This window comes from Anarrhichthys ocellatus, unplaced genomic scaffold, assembly GCF_004355925.1.
Source record: "Anarrhichthys ocellatus isolate YVR2014 unplaced genomic scaffold, GSC_Weel_1.0 scaffold62, whole genome shotgun sequence".
In the NCBI taxonomy this organism is placed as follows: domain Eukaryota; kingdom Metazoa; phylum Chordata; class Actinopteri; order Perciformes; family Anarhichadidae; genus Anarrhichthys; species Anarrhichthys ocellatus.
This window is the reverse complement of record NW_022280092.1, coordinates 734,909-753,195: the sequence shown is the minus strand read 5'-3', so window position 1 is coordinate 753,195 and position 18,287 is coordinate 734,909. Positions and strand designations below refer to the sequence as shown.

At 44.6% G+C, this 18,287-nt stretch overlaps 3 protein-coding genes across 3 annotated transcripts; 1 reads left to right on the top strand and 2 right to left on the bottom strand.

Annotated features, from left to right (window-relative positions):
• Window positions 1-363: 363 nt before the first annotated feature.
• LOC116397077 (60S ribosomal protein L3-like) lies at window positions 364-4,525 on the top strand. Its single transcript, XM_031872223.1, has 10 exons — window positions 364-429; window positions 1,029-1,221; window positions 1,559-1,727; window positions 1,832-1,967; window positions 2,532-2,718; window positions 2,818-2,978; window positions 3,139-3,240; window positions 3,481-3,576; window positions 3,750-3,869; window positions 4,004-4,525. Exons 1-10 carry the CDS (start codon window positions 364-366, stop codon window positions 4,061-4,063), a joined length of 1,290 nt encoding a protein of 429 aa, XP_031728083.1. The 3' UTR covers window positions 4,064-4,525.
• On the bottom strand, window positions 4,223-14,784 carry LOC116397076 (testis-expressed protein 2-like). Its single transcript, XM_031872222.1, is given in 13 exon segments — window positions 4,223-4,874; window positions 5,040-5,160; window positions 5,251-5,460; window positions 6,230-6,285; window positions 6,287-6,368; window positions 6,477-6,609; window positions 6,887-6,986; window positions 7,692-7,892; window positions 8,464-8,651; window positions 8,838-9,117; window positions 9,514-9,714; window positions 10,462-11,812; window positions 14,356-14,784. Coding segments are annotated over 12 exon segments (2,919 nt in total). The 5' UTR covers window positions 11,662-11,812; window positions 14,356-14,784; the 3' UTR covers window positions 4,223-4,727.
• Window positions 14,785-15,212: 428 nt separating this feature from the next.
• LOC116397068 (zinc finger protein with KRAB and SCAN domains 8-like) lies at window positions 15,213-18,051 on the bottom strand. The gene is made up of 2 exons (XM_031872214.1): window positions 17,764-18,051; window positions 15,213-17,491 (listed from the first exon to the last, which is right to left on the bottom strand). The coding sequence occupies exons 1-2, from the start codon at window positions 17,945-17,947 to the stop codon at window positions 16,296-16,298; spliced, it is 1,380 nt and encodes a 459-aa protein (XP_031728074.1). The 5' UTR covers window positions 17,948-18,051; the 3' UTR covers window positions 15,213-16,295.
• Window positions 18,052-18,287: the final 236 nt, after the last annotated feature.

Below are 18,287 nucleotides of genomic sequence, written 5' to 3'. Positions count from 1 at the left end.
GAAGAGATAAAGAGTGTAATGATTTAGCAACATGGGACAGCCAAGCCAGGGGTCTCAACAACTAGTTGCTGTAGTTGCTTTATTGCTTTTTAAAGAAACTGTATCCGTCGTAAAGCAGACCAGGTGGATGTTGGCCTTGTGACAATGCAAAACTTTCTTCTTCCTTTCTCTCTCCTTTCATGGTCATGTGGTTCCTGTCCACTAGGCCTCCTCACCACCTCAGACCACAGAGATTACCCTCTTCCCTCCTCCGAACTTCTCATGTCAGAATTTGGCAGAGATTGCCTTGTTTGAAAGCGAATACATCTCCTCAGCTGGGCCAAACCCCAAATTAGAGCCCTTACACTCGGTATCGTCTTATGTATGACCCTTACTTCAGCACTGGCCCCTTTCTCATTCTATTCCTCGACCGGACAGTGTGCGGACATGGTTAGTGCTCCTCATAATTCTTGACACTTTTCTTACTATAAAAGATACATTGATTTACAGTTTTATCATCTACATGTGTGCATGTGGCCATCTGGGTTTATGAGGGAAGATCAGGCATATTGAAATGTAATCTTGTAATGGCTGCCGTGGAGGAGACCACTTGGAATACTGAAATGGTGACTTTCTTTGTTTGTGGCATCCCATTGTTTGAGTTTTGTTTATAATTCGGCCTTTGCCGGATTTCTGAATCACATTCAGTGTGACATAGAAACCAATGTAGAAAGTACACATTGCCTGACACATTGAGATTAAGGGACTTGACTCTATGTATTCTTTTGAAGTCCTGTTTCATTTTATCGTAATGTCTGGAGGCCCTTAATATAGGGTTTTAATATCTGAAGAATTTAGGGAAATTGGGACTAAAAACAGAGCAGAGGATTCATTTTTACTGCACTGAGTACAGGCACGCATTAATGTGTCTCTTCTTAATCTACTACTGTAGTTCTTGTGTTATTATTTAAAAAAATCATTGCAGTATAGTCGGGTTACATTTCAACGGTGTTTCACATTATTAAGGAATATGATTCATGCCTTTACAGTCTCATCGCAAATTCCATGCACCCCGCCATGGACACATGGGGTTCCTGCCCCACAAGCGTAGCAAGAAGCATAGGGGCAGGGTGCGGACATGGCCCAAAGATGACCCCAGCCACCCTGTCCACCTCACTGCCTTCCTGGGATACAAGGCCGGCATGACCCACACGCTGAGGGATGTGCACCGCACTGGCCTCAGTATGTAGACTTACTGCAACATGGATGCATGGGAGGATTGAGAAAAAAAACATTATCTTTGAGTAATGTTTGCTGTTTGTTTGTTTGAGAGGATAATGGGCTGATAAGATCAGGTGTTGCATGGAACCCTACAGTGTTCTTTACATATTTAATACAGTTTAGCTTCTGGAAGCATGACACATTATTACATTATTACAATGTTACAGGATGTAATCAGTGGGTTATATACTGTTTATACATGTATTATCTGTTAAAATGCTATGCCCGATTGAGCTTTACTGAATACTGACAGTTAAAATATCTCAGCAGATGAATATATACCATGTTTCTCCCACAGAGCAAGCAAAGCGAGAGCAAGTGGAGGCGGTTACCATCATTGACACTCCTCCAGTCATTGTGGTGGGGGTAGTGGGATACATTGAGACTATCCGTGGCTTGCGTTCCCTCAAAACCATCTTTGCGGAGCATCTCAGTGACGAGTGCAAGCGCAGATTTTATAAAAACTGGTGTGTGATTACATATTGTTCCCTTGTATGTGTGCATTGAGCAGTTGCTGCCTTGCTGACACTGTTGTTTTTTTCTTTCTTTACTGGGCTTTTTTGTATTTCAGGTACAAGAGCAAGAAGAAGGCCTTCACCAAGTACAGTAAGAAGTGGCAGGATGAGACAGGAAAGAAACAGCTGGACAAGGATTTCGCTCAGATGAAGAAATACTGTTCAGTAATCAGGGTTATTGTTCACTCTCAGGTAGGCCAGCCAGTTTACACCTAAATTCAAAGCCCAATCCAGTTTTAGAGACACACTGTCCCATCCCATGTCAGTCAGACTCCACTGGTCTAATGATTGGATTCTATTCACCTATTGGCCGCTACTGAATCCACCCATGCAAAAGGGCAGAGGTGTCAGAGTTGTCCACCCGACCACATGCAATGACAAGAAAAGCTGCCACATCCCAAATCCCCCATGCTGCTAAGAGCCAACTCTGACTACGACACATTGAGGGGAGCACTGGAGGCTGCTGCTTCAAATGGCAGTTTAAAAATAATTCTCAGGGCAGAACCTGGCTGCTCACCCAGGCTTTTCCGAAAGCTGCTGGGATCGTTGTCTGTGCAGGTTTCAGCTTCAGAAGTGAGAATAAGATCAGAATGTGCCCTTGAATATCAGGGCTGTGGTAATCGCCTTGAAAATGGCTTTGAACATGATCCTGTGTTAATTAATAAATCTAAAAATAAAAAGACTTTCTAATTAGAAAAGCCTTTTCTAGATTTTAGGACTCCTTTCAGTTGCAGTTACGTGCTTCTCCATTTCCAGGTGCGATTGCTGGCCGTAAAGCAGAAAAAGGCCCACATCACGGAGGTGCAGCTAAACGGGGGAAGCATCGCGGACAAGGTGGACTGGGCTAAGGAGCACCTGGAGCAAGCTGTGCCTGTCTCTGCCGTCTTCTACCAGGATGAGATGATTGACATCATTGGAGTCACCAAGGGTCATGGCTTTAAAGGTTGGCAGCATGCTGTGACTATTTGTGCCGGTCCAAGGGCTTGTAAGATAAACACACTAAGTAATACATATATTTATTTCTGTCTCTTTGTGCTGATAGGTGTGACAAGCCGCTGGCGCACAAAGAAGCTTCCCAGGAAGACTCACAAGGGTCTGAGGAAGGTGGCCTGTATTGGAGCCTGGCATCCGGCCCGTGTGTCGTACACTATAGCTCGTGCAGGTCAGAAGGGCTATCACCACCGCACTGAGATCAACAAAAAGGTTAGCTCATTAATAGTTTCACCCATAAGACGTCATCTTCATCTGTTCTTTTGTAAATAAGCTTTTGTTGGATAATTATAAACAACATTATTGTGAGTATATATTTCGGTTTACCATATGTTGTCATGCGTGAGCCCCTCATTTCCTCATGTGTCCTCAGATCTACCGTGTTGGTAAGGCAGTGCACATCCGGGACGGAAAGGTGATCCGGAACAATGCCTCCACTAGCTACGACACCACCCAGAAGGCCATCACGCCCATGGTACTCTCATATCTTAAGAATATAATATGCACTAAAAAGGCTCTTTCTAAGATCCTGTATTGATGATATAATAACCACACCTGCACATCACACTGCAGCTCTGCACATAGCTTTATAAAGCATCATGATGTATCACTGCTGGTATGATAATATTTTATAAGGTGTTATGGAAAACATGGTGCTCTCAGCAAATGTCTTCCTGAACACTCATTTACTCTCCATTCTTTTCTATTCCTGTAGGGAGGCTTCCCTCACTATGGTGAAGTGAATAATGACTTTGTCATGGTGAAGGGCTGCGTGGTCGGGTGTAAGAAACGCGTCCTCACCCTCAGAAAGGTAATGTGATCAAGAAAGTCAATTTTAAGATCTCACAGGCAGCTTGCAGTATAAGTACACAGTTGTAGCATCTAATTTACTCTCACAGTTAAACGCAAGATTCCTAGTGCATTATTGCAGGACATCTACCGTATGTGTACATCTTTGTCTGTTTGCCCTCCCCCCCGCCCCAGTCTTTGCTCGTGCACACGTCTCGCAAGTCCAAGGAGACCATCGAGCTCAAGTTCATCGACACCACATCAAAATTCGGCCATGGCCGCTTCCAGACTGCCCAGGAGAAGAAGGCATTCATGGTGAGCTTGTGAAAAGCATGGTGAAAAGTTTGATGCACACACAAATCTGATTAACAGGAAATTCTGCAGGGTAACATAATCAACAGCTGACTCCTTCTTCACTGTTTTAACACTGTCCTCTGCTTTACCTGCAGGGTCCGCTGAAGATGGATGTCCTGAAAAAAGCGACGGAGCCTCTGACCGAGGAGGCCTGAAAGCAATTCTCAATTTTCATACAGTAATAAAACACAGAAACACCAAAGTTTCAAATACACCGTGTGTGATCGTGTCATGTAAATTAACATTGGTGTTGCATAATTGATGTGTATTTGTTTTAACTGGATTAATTATACATTTAAATGGAATAATTACCATAGATTTAACAGGTTTTTATTCGCTGATAATCCATGAGTTTATTTACATTGTTCAAAAACAACATGCACCATGGAAGCTTGATCATCATTATCATCTCCATGTTTTTCATCAGTGGATTAGAAAATGATTAAATAGATAGTTTGTTAATTCAACATTCTTCACCAGGTCATCTACAGCACCTTGTTTTGACGTACATCTAGTATTTACATCTTTTATCAGTGTTGGCATCAAATTAAAAAAAAAAAGTGCTCTAACTGGTATACAGTTCAATCATCTTCACAGTACAGGGCACTTTAGCACCATTCTCACAGTCCCGAGGTCGCTGCACTTGCTCAGCTGCATTCATCCTGCACTGGTTACAATCAACACGCTCAGGATAAACACCAAGCCGGTACCCAGCTACAGCAGCCTCGGAATCAATTAGAGAGTCATGGCAATAGCTGCACAGTGGCTTTTTTTCTTTTTTTACATCGACATAATCTCATCTGTGGCCTCAAAGGGGCACTACTCTGACAGGTCGTCCTGGGACTCCATGGAGGACTGGTGGGATGAGGAATGGATTGAGGATTGGTGGGATGCAGGTGGGTTTTCCAGGCCGGATGTCATCAGGGGCAGATACAGATCATCCATATTGGGCATCACAAGCACTTTCTGTTGAGGGGCAAAGGACAACAAAGCCATATTTAATAATTAGTGCAATATGTTTTTAATGATATGGGAAATGGTACTTCTCATACTCCTGTACCGTCACAAAGTATCTTTGCATTATTCTTTTAATCTTTTTCTGCACATCGACAGATTCACTGATGGACTGACCTGGAACTCACACTGCAGTTTTCTCTCGATCCACTCAGTGACATGAGTGAAGGTGACCTCCCTCTCCCCGAGCGTGGGTCGCACATGAAGGTCTAACTTGGGAGGCACCCGGAAACTGTACCTGAGAGGAGAGAATGAGAGAAAAAGACTGTGTGAGAAAAGAAAGAAACCTTTGAATTCATGGCATGAAATGATGTTGTAAACTCAGTACCATATCCTGTCAGTAGGGGGAGGTGGGATGTTGATGGCCAGAGTGCCAGAGAGCTCCAGGACCTCAACGCTGAGCATCAGAGGCATGTTAGACACCTCAGCTATCTTCTTCCTGATGTACTCGTTCTCGGTGGCTTTCTGGAAGTACTTGGACTTCGCTATCTTGTCCACAAATCTCAAGATCTTCCTACTTGTGCTGCTACCAGTGTGCCTGGATGAAGGATTAGGACAAGGGCACAAATGCAGTGTAGGGCTGTGAATTAGAAAACTACTGGGATTGGGACATTGAAATTAGTGGTGCCACATCATGTGTTTTCACATCATACGCAAACCACCTTATTGACAACAATTTCTTGGCTTGTAAATTACTATTCATGTCAACATGCAAGTGTTTGTTACAACTGTGAAGTTTTTTTTAGAAATCTACAATATATTGAAATAGGCAATATGTAAGTTATGTTTTATGTCATTCCTGCCTTTGAAGACCTGAAAACTGTCCCGCACATAAACACATTCACACATTATAGACACTTGCTCTGACAGTAAGTTGTGACTGCAGGAAAAGCACAGGTGGACTTAATGACCTTAACGATGCAGCACTGCAATTATGGCACCACAGCGCTGCATCGTTAAGGTCATTAAGTCCACCTGTGCTTTTTCTCTTCTGCACACAAGTCAAAATGTCAGCAATCAGCATATTCACACACAGTTCACATCGTTTACACACATCATCGTAACTCCATCTTCTACGTCCATATGTCGCTCTTTTATTTTGTCACATTTGATCACCAATAAAAGATTGAATAAAAACATTATTGGTTACACCTGTGTTTGAAAAAGTCAAAATATCGCCTGTGAAAAAGTAGCATTTTTTTTACCATTTTAACACCTGCACATCACTAAATAGGATGCGACCACAAGTGCAGCATGCGGAGTGTGACCTATAATCCAAGCTATATTTCTTCTGTGTGATAGTTTACCCATCAGCTGCTACCACTGTGCTCTTCTCCCCTAGAGACGCCTGCGGCTCAAAGGGGGGGGGCTTCCTCTTCATCAGACGAGCCTGCGCTGGACGACTCTTCATCACTATCGGCCAGTACACATAGCCGGGGCTTAGAGCTGAAAAACACACCAGTGGTACCTGTTAATGCAAACCACTGAGCTGAGGAGACTGATTCCTCCTCGAGCGTCATCTATTGAGGAATATGAAACGGAGATGGGCCTCACCCCACTTGCTGGGTCTCTAGAACGCTGTGAGCCTCGTCCTCTCCATCTTTACCCAGTTTACACAGGTTCATCTTAGTCTCCAGGGTCATCTGAAGGCAGCCTGTGTACACCACCTCCAGCTCCAGCCACAGGCCTTTGAGATAGAAACAAACAAACAGGTAGCAGGTAAGATCAGATCTCTTAACAAGCGTCGCGTCTAGATCTGGCCTGGCACAGTGTTGTTGCAGAAGGGACATTAGATCAACAGAGGATAGCCCGGGCATGTTTGTTACTTTCGTGGGGCTTTACATAGGCACAGCGATGCTCTGAGCCACACCTCTAAAATGGTTAACAATCAAAAAAGCAAGATCGTGTATAAATATGTTCTTATCCAATGCAACATGTCTGAGTGTAAGTACACACAACTGTACCTCTGCGGTCAAGTGTTGGTGGGGAGGTGCTGAGGACTTGAGGTAGGCAAGTACCCATGTCCAGATCTGCCAACGTCAGCTCATTCATGAAGTATGGCAACTTGTAATGAGACAAACAACACCTTTAGTTAGTAAACATGCTGCGTTCATGTCAGACATTAAAATAAAAAAAAGCTCATGAAATCAGAGAAAAACAAATAGAGAGGCTCCACAGAGGAAGATAATTACTTCAAACTAATGAGCGAGCAGTGGGAAATATGCAGTGGTGTGTGTGCGTGTGTGTGTGTGTGTGTCTGAAGGAGAGAGGAGCAATATAGTAAAAGGATGGTGTGTGTCAAAGAGGAGAGCAGGAAATGAGAAATGAGATGCTGCAGTGCCATCCCTGCTCCACTACTCACTCCCACCTTTGCAACCAGAGGGAGTGCATTATCAGCAGACACTCAAACACACACACACACACACGCGCACACACACACACACACACAGAAAAGAAAGCTGCGGCATTGATGTGCCTAACGTCACATCTTTTGACCTGGGGCACAAACCAGCGCTATTGGTCAGGCTGTATCATCGAGTGACCCACTTTGCAGAGCTCTGACCTGTAGTGCACTCACTGTTGCCTGCCCACGTCATTAGTCAGCATGACACTGATGATGCTGCTGCTGATGGTGTGAATATGAAGATGAATGTGCGTATAATAAAAAATGAAGAGCATCAGCTGAACCCATCAAACCAAGGACTTCTTGTAAACCAAGGACTTCTGACTAACCTTGAAAAACAAATCACCATGCTCATCCACTCTCACCTTGATCTTGCTGAGTTTCTTCTGGATTTTGTGCGCCACCTGATCAGTCCAGTACTTCTCCTGCAGGAAGTCCCAGAAGATCCGTCCCACCAGGGAGTTCACCCAGGTGGGCTGGCCCTCTGCCGAGCGGCCCTCTGCCACTGAACCTGCGCTGGGCTCATCTCCTGCTTGACCTCCAGATCCATGCTCTTCATTGTGAGTCTGCAGTGAAAGCATTTATGTTTGCACATGCATTTTTCAGAGGGTATACTCCCCGATAGGACCGAGATGCGCAGGTACAATTTCTTGCCATTTCTATACTTATCCATCCTCAAGCCCCATTTACGCCAACCCTTTTCCTCCTGTAAATACCAGCACAGACTGTCTCTATGTGGGGTGCCAATCCCGACCAACCCAAACCAGGATTAGCAGCTCTGCACTCAGTCCCTATTAATCTCCTTCCAGCCAGGTGACACCTGATATTTCTGCACATTGACATTTGGTCTAGTCAGCAGGGATGTGTTTGGCTGAGCCAGCATCCTAGACAAGGCTGGTTTAAGCGCAGAGCAGAACGGAGGAACAGTAGCCGATATTGACCTGCTCTGATCAATGGGAGGTATGTAGAGTATTAGCATGACAAGCAGAGGGTCAGTGGAGCAGAGACACATTTCTCATATGTGCTCAGGCTGTAAATGAAACCTACGGAGAGCTTACATGCCTTCACAACATCCAGCACTGTGATGCTATACCTGATACTACATCTTAGAAATACATAAATGTGTTGCTCATTGACCTTCTTGTGAGCTGTGGGGCTTCCCTTGTCACTATGGCAGGGGCTGGGGGTGGGATTGCAGCTCGGCGTGCCAATCAGTTGAGTCATGTAGATGCTGTACTCCAATAGCGTTCTTGTTTTCAGAGCTCCCGGCAAATCATGCAGCTCCTCTGGGCCTTCTCTGGCAGCGTCTCCAGCACATGGTGTTTCTGAGTGACAGAGAAGGTGAGTGGGCGGAAAGGAGCTGGTGAATCGAACGCCAGGACTCACAGAAACAGTACAATTCTGCATGATCATCAATCTGTCCTGAACGTGATTCAACAACGACTGTATACGTGTTTAAAACAAGGAGGTGATGTCGCTTCCAACCAACATAAATTCAAACACCATCTTACCTGCACTCTCCTGGCTGCTCACACTGCTCTGGGCTCCAGCCTGGGAGGCAGACAGGAAGTACTGGAACCAGTCCTCCTTCTCTCTTCCTGTGCGGCCAAACAGGTACAAGGTGACAGGAAGCTGGTGGTCCGGGACCGTGTGTCTCTCTGCCCTTTCTTCCTCCTCCTTCCCTTCGATTACACTCTCCTCCCCGACCTCCCCCTCAGCCAGAGTGACGCAGACGGGGTACTTCTTATTCCAGATCCTCTTGCGAGCCAAACCGGGCGGCAAAAGAGACACCTGGGATGAAAAGTAGCAGAAAGAAATGACAAAGGATAAGTGTAATTTTCTTCTTATTAGCATTTCCTTTCTACAAGAGATGCTAAAAGCCAGAAATTGTGTTGATAGTTTTTCATTGCCAAAGAGCTCCCCACATTGATTAGATTGTGTGTTGGCTTTATTCTATCACCATATTGGAAGCTACTGTAGCCTGCTTCAATATGCTACTGGGACAGCAGCCGGGTCAAGTTTATTCAGAGCATCATCACTTCGTTTGTAATCCTTCTGGTCTTTCACCTCCGTGTTGAATGACAATGTGGGTGCAGAGAGATGAGAGTTCAGGCGAGAGGTCACCTCTTTTACTCCCCTCTGAGGAACGTGAGGGCCCAGAAATTAGAATATATATCACGTACTGACCTTACAGTTTGCCAGCGTGTAAGTACGTGAGCGCAAAAACACGGCCTCGTGGGACGTCTCGTCGAACGCTGCCCACCGGGGGATGTTGTTACATGGGTATGCCAGGCACAGCTGGCTGCCCTCCAGGGTGACGTAGACGGAGTGTGTGATGGAGGGGTGGAAGGTCTCAGGGTCGTAGCTGTGTGTCTCATTCATCCAGCCCTGGAAGACAATTATGAGGGTGTTTACCCCAACACAGTCACAAATCACATAATTGATATTAAGAGCAGGCTACATTGAGATGTGTTATATATATATATATATATATATATATATATATATATATATATATATATATATATATATATATATAAAAATATATGTAAATCTTGCAAAAACTCTACTCAGGCGAATTTAATTTACAGCGAGTGGTGCAATCTGCGACAATACGGCTCAGCAGGAGGGGAAACATGAGACATCTGTCTCATTTAACACAGTGAACGAGTCTTTGAAATAGCCTGCTGCTAGTAACTCCTCTGTCCTCGTTATATTTACCTTATGTGAACCTGCTAACTCTGCATTTATCGAGGCAGCCAGCCCCACTGTCTCAGCAGAGCTGTCAAGAAGTGCTTTGAGAAAGCTATTATGAAAATAGCGTGCCCCTTAGATGCCGAACCTGCGGTGCCTGAGGACAGTTTTCTATAAAGTAATTATCTAAAAAACAAATCCATTAAGCACCACTGACAGCTCACACGGCTGCTGTTGCTTATTGTTTTGATCTCTCAAAGATTAGAGCTTGAAGCTCATTTCCATGTAGCCAAATCAGGAAAACAAGAAGAGGCTTCCTGCTCTGTGCCACAGTCACATGTGTAACACACTCAAAAGAAACAGGGAAGTTTGGATAAAAGTAGACACAGATGAAATGTCACCGTGCCACTTTCATGTTTACGCCTCTCTTTGTCGTGTTACCTCTAGGATTTCTGGATCTGTGAGCTCTCCATCCAGTGGCTCCATGTTCAGGGTACTGGATTTGCTCAAACCCTTGTTGCTTCTGGCAGACGAGCGTCGCGGAGCAAACATGAACACAACCACCAGGCCCAACATGAAGCCACATGCAACCCCCACGGACAGACCCGTCACATAGGAGGGCAGGGGCAACACAAAGAAACCATAAGCCAGAAGACCCACAGGGAAGAGCCAGTGAAGAGGCAGCGATGAGCCTGGCACCGTGACTCTAGCCTGGGTGTAAGTTCTATGATGTGTCCCCTTGGATCCATTCTGGAGCTCCACCACCTGAATCACATCTCCATAAGTGCAGATTTCTAAATGGCTGTCACTGCTGTGGTGTTCTGGGGAGACGGAGGATTTTGTTAAGGAGCTCTTTTGGAGTCTTCTCAGAGATGTGTCACACACACCTCTGGGCTCACTTTCAGCTCTCTTTCGGCACTTGAGGTCTGCATCTTCACTGTCACCGTCTCTTCCACAGCTGCCTTGGGAGGACGGTGACTCTCCGGCACCAGAAGCCCTCCCTTGCTTTGGGCTGCCGGAGCTTTCGTCCCCCATGATCTTACTCAGCATGCTCAGCGGATCCTGCATGGCCTCGGAGAACTTCCTCCGCGTGTCCTCCAGCTCAGCAATCAGCGAGCTGCCCCGGGGTTCAGCAGGAGGCACGCCGCCAGCGGAAAGAGGCGACACCCAGTCATCATTCTCGTTCAGCCCATCTGCTACAGGCCTGGTCTCTGGGATTTTGGGATGGGTTAGCTGCTTCCAGGGGTGCAAATGCAGCTTGGAGTCTGACTTGGAGAGATTGACCTCTGGCTCGACCCGGCGGGAAATCTCGGTGCTCAGGGACTTGACCAGGCTGAGCAGAGGTTTGCCTCGCAGGGAGCTGCTCTCCCTCGGCTCCAGGTCTGTGGAGGAGGATTTGACAAGGTTGGTGGTGACAAGCAGGTCTGCCGAAGATGCCGATAGATCCGCTAAAGAGCCCGGGGATGAGGGGGAGTGAGGCAAAAAGGGAGGCTGGGAGCGGTGATTTAGGCTCAGGTTCAAATCCATCCCCAGGCTGAGGTCAGGCTGGCTGTCCCTTTTGCGTTGTTTGTCTTTGCTGAAGGCCACGGTGGGACCTTCATCGTGGCCGTCCAGGCTGAAGATGAGCTTGCTCTCTTCCATGCTGGCCCTCAATCAGGAGCTACTGGGAGGATGTGGTCGACCAAACGGAGTCCCCGAAGGCATGGCGCATGGCGCTAGCACTGGGAGTCTTTAACTGCATGTAGACTTATAACAACCTCCTCTGGTAGCTTATAGTTCATCATGTTGAATGCTGGTGAGAAAGAATAACAAATATAATGGTTAATTGAGCAACTAAGTTACTTTTTAAAGAATAACACAACATTTTACCTTTCTATTTCTGCCCTCTACATTTTTTTAAATAATTTTCTCTCAACCTTTGACCCTAATCTCCCTCGTCCTTTCTCCTTTGTCCTTTTTACTGCTCCTACTAGGGTAAAGTTGGCCTTCGAAAGCAAAACAATTACACACTCCCTCGGCGAAATCACAGTTTATGGATCTACAACAGGCCCTTCATAGCTTGTGTCCATGTGACAACGACTGTCATGTGTTATGGCAGGCAGGCTGCACAGCTCAAACCCACACTCAACAGCTACGCTATGATCCAAACAGAGAGTGGTTTAACTGTAATCCTCCATACTTTGACGACAGCACTTGGGACATGGATTGAATCTGATGAATGGGTAATCAGACGTGTCTTTCAATTCCAGATACATTTGTGGCATCCTTGTTATTCCCTTGCTCAAGTTGTCAGCCACACACGTGCATACTGCGGTGCATGTAGTCAAAACTAGCTTTATGAGCAATTTAAAGTGTCTGCCCTTACAGAAAAGTGCAGCATAAGAAAACTGACACATTTCAGTTTAATTCTCGTCACTCCCGAAGGTTACTCCACATGTGTCATATGAGTTTTGTTACCAGCCTGCCCTTTTGTAATAGTCATTGAACTGCACCCGTCTGCATTTGAGTCCTTCCTCTGCTCTCCAACTGAGACAAATTCATGCACTTGTCTGTCCCTAAGAAGCTATTACGTGGACTCTTGTGACGATTTTTCTCATTCTACTTTTGTGTCCCTGTGCTAGTAAGTGAGGTCATGTTTAATCTTCTTGTTCAGAGCAAACACTGCAGCCAGATCCTTACATAACGAGGGTGATCGTGCAGACACAAACTCATATTTCCTGACCTTTAGAGTGCACATTTTTACATAACTACAGAAGGAGAAAATGCAACAGTAGTAAGACACTTCAGCAATTTGCCAGTCATGTATTGTAGATTCTAGTCCTGACCTTGATGAAAGGCTGCAGATTATAATCTGCTACCATGTCTTTTACCTAATTTAACTTTCTCATTGGCTCCCATCTTATCTGTTCCCTTCTCTGCACACTTGTTTATGTGGAGCAATGTTACATTTTCAGCACCAACCTGATGCTCTCTTTGTGAAATCTAATTAACCAAAAGTGCTGCTCTGCCAGCGCTTAAGCTGCTCCAGACAGTCCTGCATTACCCTAATCAATTTCTGCTTTGGAGTTAATTTGGATCAGTTGTTGCTGACAGGGAGAGGAAAACCGTTGCTGCTCTGTGGAGTACGGAGTCAGCAGGGATTTGGCAGCTTTCCAGTCAGGACTGTGGATGAACCTCTGCAGGAAGGAAGAAAAAACATGAGGACCGAAGTCTGGATCCACATTTTTTGGTTTGCCCCTTAAGAGAGGAAAGTGGAGTAGATTTTGCTATTTCATTTTCTAAAGGAAAATGTCTTGATTGTAGTTTAATGTTAATGACTGAAAGGCATTTAAAAACGGTCCGATGCCCCTAATTGAGGTCAGAGGGCGAAGTCTTAATCTGGTCTAAATGAAATGTACTTAATTGACATTTTCCAGAAGGAAGGTCACATAAAGCTTTTAATGAGTATTTATTTTCATCAGTTTGCTGATTATTTTCTCTGTCAATATATTAATTGTTGATGAAATGTAAAAAAAATTGTGAGAGGATGTTTATCATAATTTGGTCAAAGTGGATGTCTTTAAATCTCAACCCAAGTTGTTCAACCCAAGAAAACAAGGTTTGGACAAGGTATTGCTGTCAGGATTTTTTAATAACTGCAGGTATTAGAGGCAACATTAAAGGAAAGGTAGTGAGCCTCATGGGCTGTCCTAAAACATGCTAACTAATGACACAAGGCAAAGTGATATTCGAGAGTCTGAGTTGACAGTATAGTGGATTATTCTAAATGGATTAAAAAGGTAGAGGAAGAAATGACGTGACCATCAGGAAATCCCGCTTTGATCCCTGACGTCTGCATGGGATAGAATCACTCTGTCCTCTTCTTGGCCTTTCTATTCTGGTCACACAAGGACAATTGGATCCAATTAAAGCTATACATTGTTTTCTTTCTGCGAGGAACTTCATGAAAACCCCAGTTGGAGTGCTGTGTGAGTAAACGAGACTGTATTTGCAGCCTGGCAAACACACGCTGTCAAACAGCTTAACGCTTTCCTCAAACTACCACTTGACCCTGACGACTGGCACATTTGGCACAGGACTCTGTGTTTGTCTGGGTATCACATGGTCAGTGCTAGTACAGCTGTACTTCATCTCATTAAGACATCATTCAGACAGTCAGATGAGTCCCGTTTGTCCCTTTTAAACTTTCCATCAGTCTGTACTCTTTCTCTCCTCACCTGTAGAAAATCTCGCAAGTCTTTCTGTTTAAAAATTAAAGGCAGCTATTCTACAGCACTGATGACAGAAGCATGCGTGTGCTGCTCCCGGTAAAAAAAACAAAACAGAGCTTCTTACCTGAATGTGGCATGTTGGCTCTCGTGATATCAGTGAACGAGGTTTGTGCTTCAAGTGCAGGCTGCAGTGCTCAGTGTAGATGCTGCAGAGCGCGGGGACGCGCACCATGCACCGGCAACAAATACACTCACTCAACTTTTCTCGGATTGTAGCCAATCTTCGTTGCACAAAAAGCACGTCACAACTACGTAGAAGATGTTTTATCTAAATGCACGGTTTGCAAAATATTCGCGTCCAGCGCCGTTTCACATCGCTTCTTCCCTTGTCCGCTTCACGAGGAGTCAACCCAATACAGAACAATGTGATTATAGGGAGTCCTGGCTGCAGACCGGACGACACTGTAATCCAGATTACACCGGAGAGGCCAACAGTTGACGGAGCGGCGACTCTTCTCTGCTGCTGCGCTCAGCGTCAAAACACAGACGGAGCTCATCTCTCCGCCTCTGACATCGCAGTCCTGAACGCTGCAGACTTATGTAATTGCAAGACCTGGAAAAAAAATCATCCATGCTCAAAGTTGCTGCTCATAAGCCTCTTATTTAAAAGACAGCATGTTTTTTGTTGTTATTGTTGCGAGGGATGCATATATTAAATCAATTTATTTCACTTTTTCTTGATGAATCTTCATCGTGTATCTCATTATTGGGGCTAAATTGTGTTTACATATGGTAAATATCTCTGAGCTTTTGGCTTTTAGGATCTGTGTGGATTATTGTTGTGTCCACTCAACCAGCAGAGCTGCAGGGGGGCGGACCAGACACAGACCTTGTGTGACCTGACATTTACCTGCTGGCTGCACACAATTTCACGGACGGATTAATACACTTGCATTACTAGTAGTATTAAAAAAATGTTGCTGTTGTACTCTACAAGTCAGAGTTCATGCTAAAAACAGATTGATTGTACTGTCTGACAGTTGCTTGTATTTGTGCTATGGGTTCTTTAGAGCAAATTATGAAAAATATAGTGTTATAATAAACCAAAATACTGCCTCGTGAAGAGTAACTTTGGTGTGTCTGCTGCCACCTGTTGGCCAAGCTGCAGAAGAACATCTTTTAGAGCAGCAGGGTGATGCAGCCACCTGTACTTCATTAGAGGAGTAAGCATCCACAGATTTACTGTATTATTAACACAGTGTCTCTGTACACCCTTAAATGCTAATAGCAACAGTCGAATATGGTGAACTTGGGAAATAGGTTGAAAATACTGCTCATATTTATCATATTTCAGATGTAAACAATAGGCATGGGGAGCAAACTTATTAGTATTATGCTTTGGAAATTCCCCAGACTGTGGTGATTACAACTGAATTCCCTCGAAATGTATTTAACGTGATCAGTGCAGATGTTTGGATCCCATAGTAAAACTCAAGGACTGTGCTTTAGGACACTGCTAGGGGTCAAATAATACACTAATTAATAAACTTCACTCTCTTCCAACTCACAAGTAATAATACACATATTGTTATTTGACTTTAATACCATATAGGTAGCTTTATACTGTACGAGTATTAGATGTTTGGACTGACGGATGAATAACACTGGTGTAAATAGACTAAAGGTAAACAGACTACTGGAATATGATATGACAGGTTATTCAACTTTATTGTCCTCCATGTGGAAATTTGGTTTCACCAGGAAGCCATTACACAGAACAGTATGCAATAACACAAACATGAAATGTGAAAGAAAGCAGCTCGAGATGCTGCTCTTCACTCTTCGGTCTCAGCGATACCTGTGGGACTCATTTAACCCTCTTAATAAGTGCTAACATATCTCAGCGGTCTATCACATATCAACCCAAACCTAAAGGTATTCACAAACATATTTAGATTGTGTTGGTTTTTTTCTACCAAATAAAGGAGTTCTTTAAATTATTCCTCAAAATCAATCTAACTCACCGGTATTTATGATTTGTAATTGAGCTCCGAGGTACTGTGTTCACTCAGTCACGGCCGTTTCATGAGTTTGCAGGTGCACCTTCAGATTAGGCGCAAACCTGTACCTCATGCCACAAATACAGCAGCTATATGGCCTCTCTCCTGTGTGTGTGGTCCTATGTCTAGTCATCTGTCCGCTTTGGCTGAAATGTTTGCCGCAAATGTCACACGGGTACGGTTTTTCTCCCGAATGGTATCTCATGTGTGTTTTGAGATGACTGCTGGTGTTAAAAAGTTTGCCACACAGGCCACATTGATACGGTTTCTCCCCTGAATGACTTCTTTTATGAATCGTAAGGTTCTGGCTCTGGCTGAACGCTTTCCCACAGATATCGCAGTGATACGGTTTCTCCCCAGAATGGGTCCTCACATGCACGATCAGATGCTCTCTTCGGTAAAATGTCTTGCCACATTCTTGACACACAAACTCCTTCTTGCCCGTGTGTATTCTCTCATGTAGCCGGAGACAACGGACATTGGCGAAAGTCTTGCCACAAATGTCACAAAAATATGTTTTGTTGTGGCAACCTTTCACGTGAGTTATCAGCTCATTTGAAGACAGGCACGTCCTCCCACAGACAGTGCAATCAAAATTGTTCTCATGTGTTTTTATGTGCTTCATCAAGGAGCCGATGTACTGGAATCCCTTGCCACAAAAATGGCAAAAACTGCGACCCTTGTCACTTTTAGGTGAACTTTTGTCATTGGTTAATGCTCCTTTGTCCTCATTGACGCTGCCACTCTGATCTTGCAATGTCTTTCCTTTCCTCTTCATTGTTTTGGTCTGTTCTCCTTTGTTATTCACCAACTCCTCATCACTGTCATTGTTCTCACTCTGAGCCGCAGACCCGTCTGAAGAAACTGGTCGCATTTCATACGATACTCGCGTCTCTGGCTGTTCTGGCTCACTTTTCACAACTTCAGGAGAGGGAAAACCCATCTCTTGTGTTTGACTGTCACCCCCAAGTTCCTCCTGCTCTTCTTTTATCTCCGACATCAAGAAGTCTGTCTGAACCAAGCAGTAGTTCAAGGTATCGTGGTCCGGATCTGCACTGGTTTGAGAGGCTCCCGGGACCTCGGCACCCAGACTGGAGTTAGACTCTTCTGGTGTTGAGGGTCCTGGGTTCTCCTGCAGCTGTGATGCAGCACATTGGTCTCCACTTTTAACTGTGCTGCTGGTCAATGAAGGCTCTGCAGCTACAAAAGAAGGGACAGGAGCAAATGTTAACCCACAGCCTTTCTGGTAAGTAAGTCATTTTCTAAAAAGATACACACAATACAAAAAAACCTCAAATTTAGAGTTACAATCAGGAACAGCGAACAAGAGGGGCGCAACATCTGTAGCTAACGTTACATAGCTAACGTTACTTCTTCTAGCACTACACTGCTAACGTTACATGTGGAGATCGGTACGGCAATGCGAGGGCCAAACCGCTACTAAAACAACACATTCAGCCAGAGTCTCAAACCTGATTTCTTTCGCAGGAAGTCGAGCGGGTGTCGCAGACTTTCAACCTCTTCTTTAGACCGACTAACTTCTGCTTCGTACATAGTTAACGTGATGGTTTTCTCCACCTCTCCGAGGATCTCCTCCGCCGCTGCGTACAGCCGCTGGTGAACAAACGACCTCAGCTGAAACATCGTGGCGTCCATGTCTTCTGGAGAGAATCACAGCACAAAACCATTAACGTCTAGTAGCTGGGATGGCAAGAAGATAAAGTCAGCTAACCTAGCTCAATGATACAGCTTGTGATCCGCTAGCAGCCAATTTAGGACTTCCGGTTTTTAGTCGTTCAGAATAAAAGTGTCAATACATACATTACTAACATGGTAATTATGCTGGACATTGGTGATGCAGCTTTGTATTTGTTGTAAATTGAACGTTAACTTTAAACAGTTCAGGCTCTATGAAAGTGGGTTTACAATTTTTATTTAACCAAAAAGAAACCCAGTTTACAAAAGTAGGAACACTATACTGGGCCCATAAACGAGG

Bases quoted from the DNA above. Each gene is read 5' to 3' on its own strand.
- LOC116397068 (XM_031872214.1), bottom strand. From the start codon at position 17,947: ATGGACGCCACGATGTTTCAGCTGAGGTCGTTTGTTCACCAGCGGCTG. The intron at 17,492-17,763 runs GTTTGAGACTCT...CTTCTTTTGTAG, and splicing joins CTTCCTGCGAAAGAAATCAG to CTGCAGAGCCTTCATTGACC.
- LOC116397077 (XM_031872223.1), top strand. From the start codon at position 364: ATGACCCTTACTTCAGCACTGGCCCCTTTCTCATTCTATTCCTCGACC. The intron at 430-1,028 runs GTTAGTGCTCCT...ATGCCTTTACAG, and splicing joins CCGGACAGTGTGCGGACATG to TCTCATCGCAAATTCCATGC. The intron at 3,577-3,749 runs GTAATGTGATCA...CCCCCGCCCCAG, and splicing joins GCGTCCTCACCCTCAGAAAG to TCTTTGCTCGTGCACACGTC.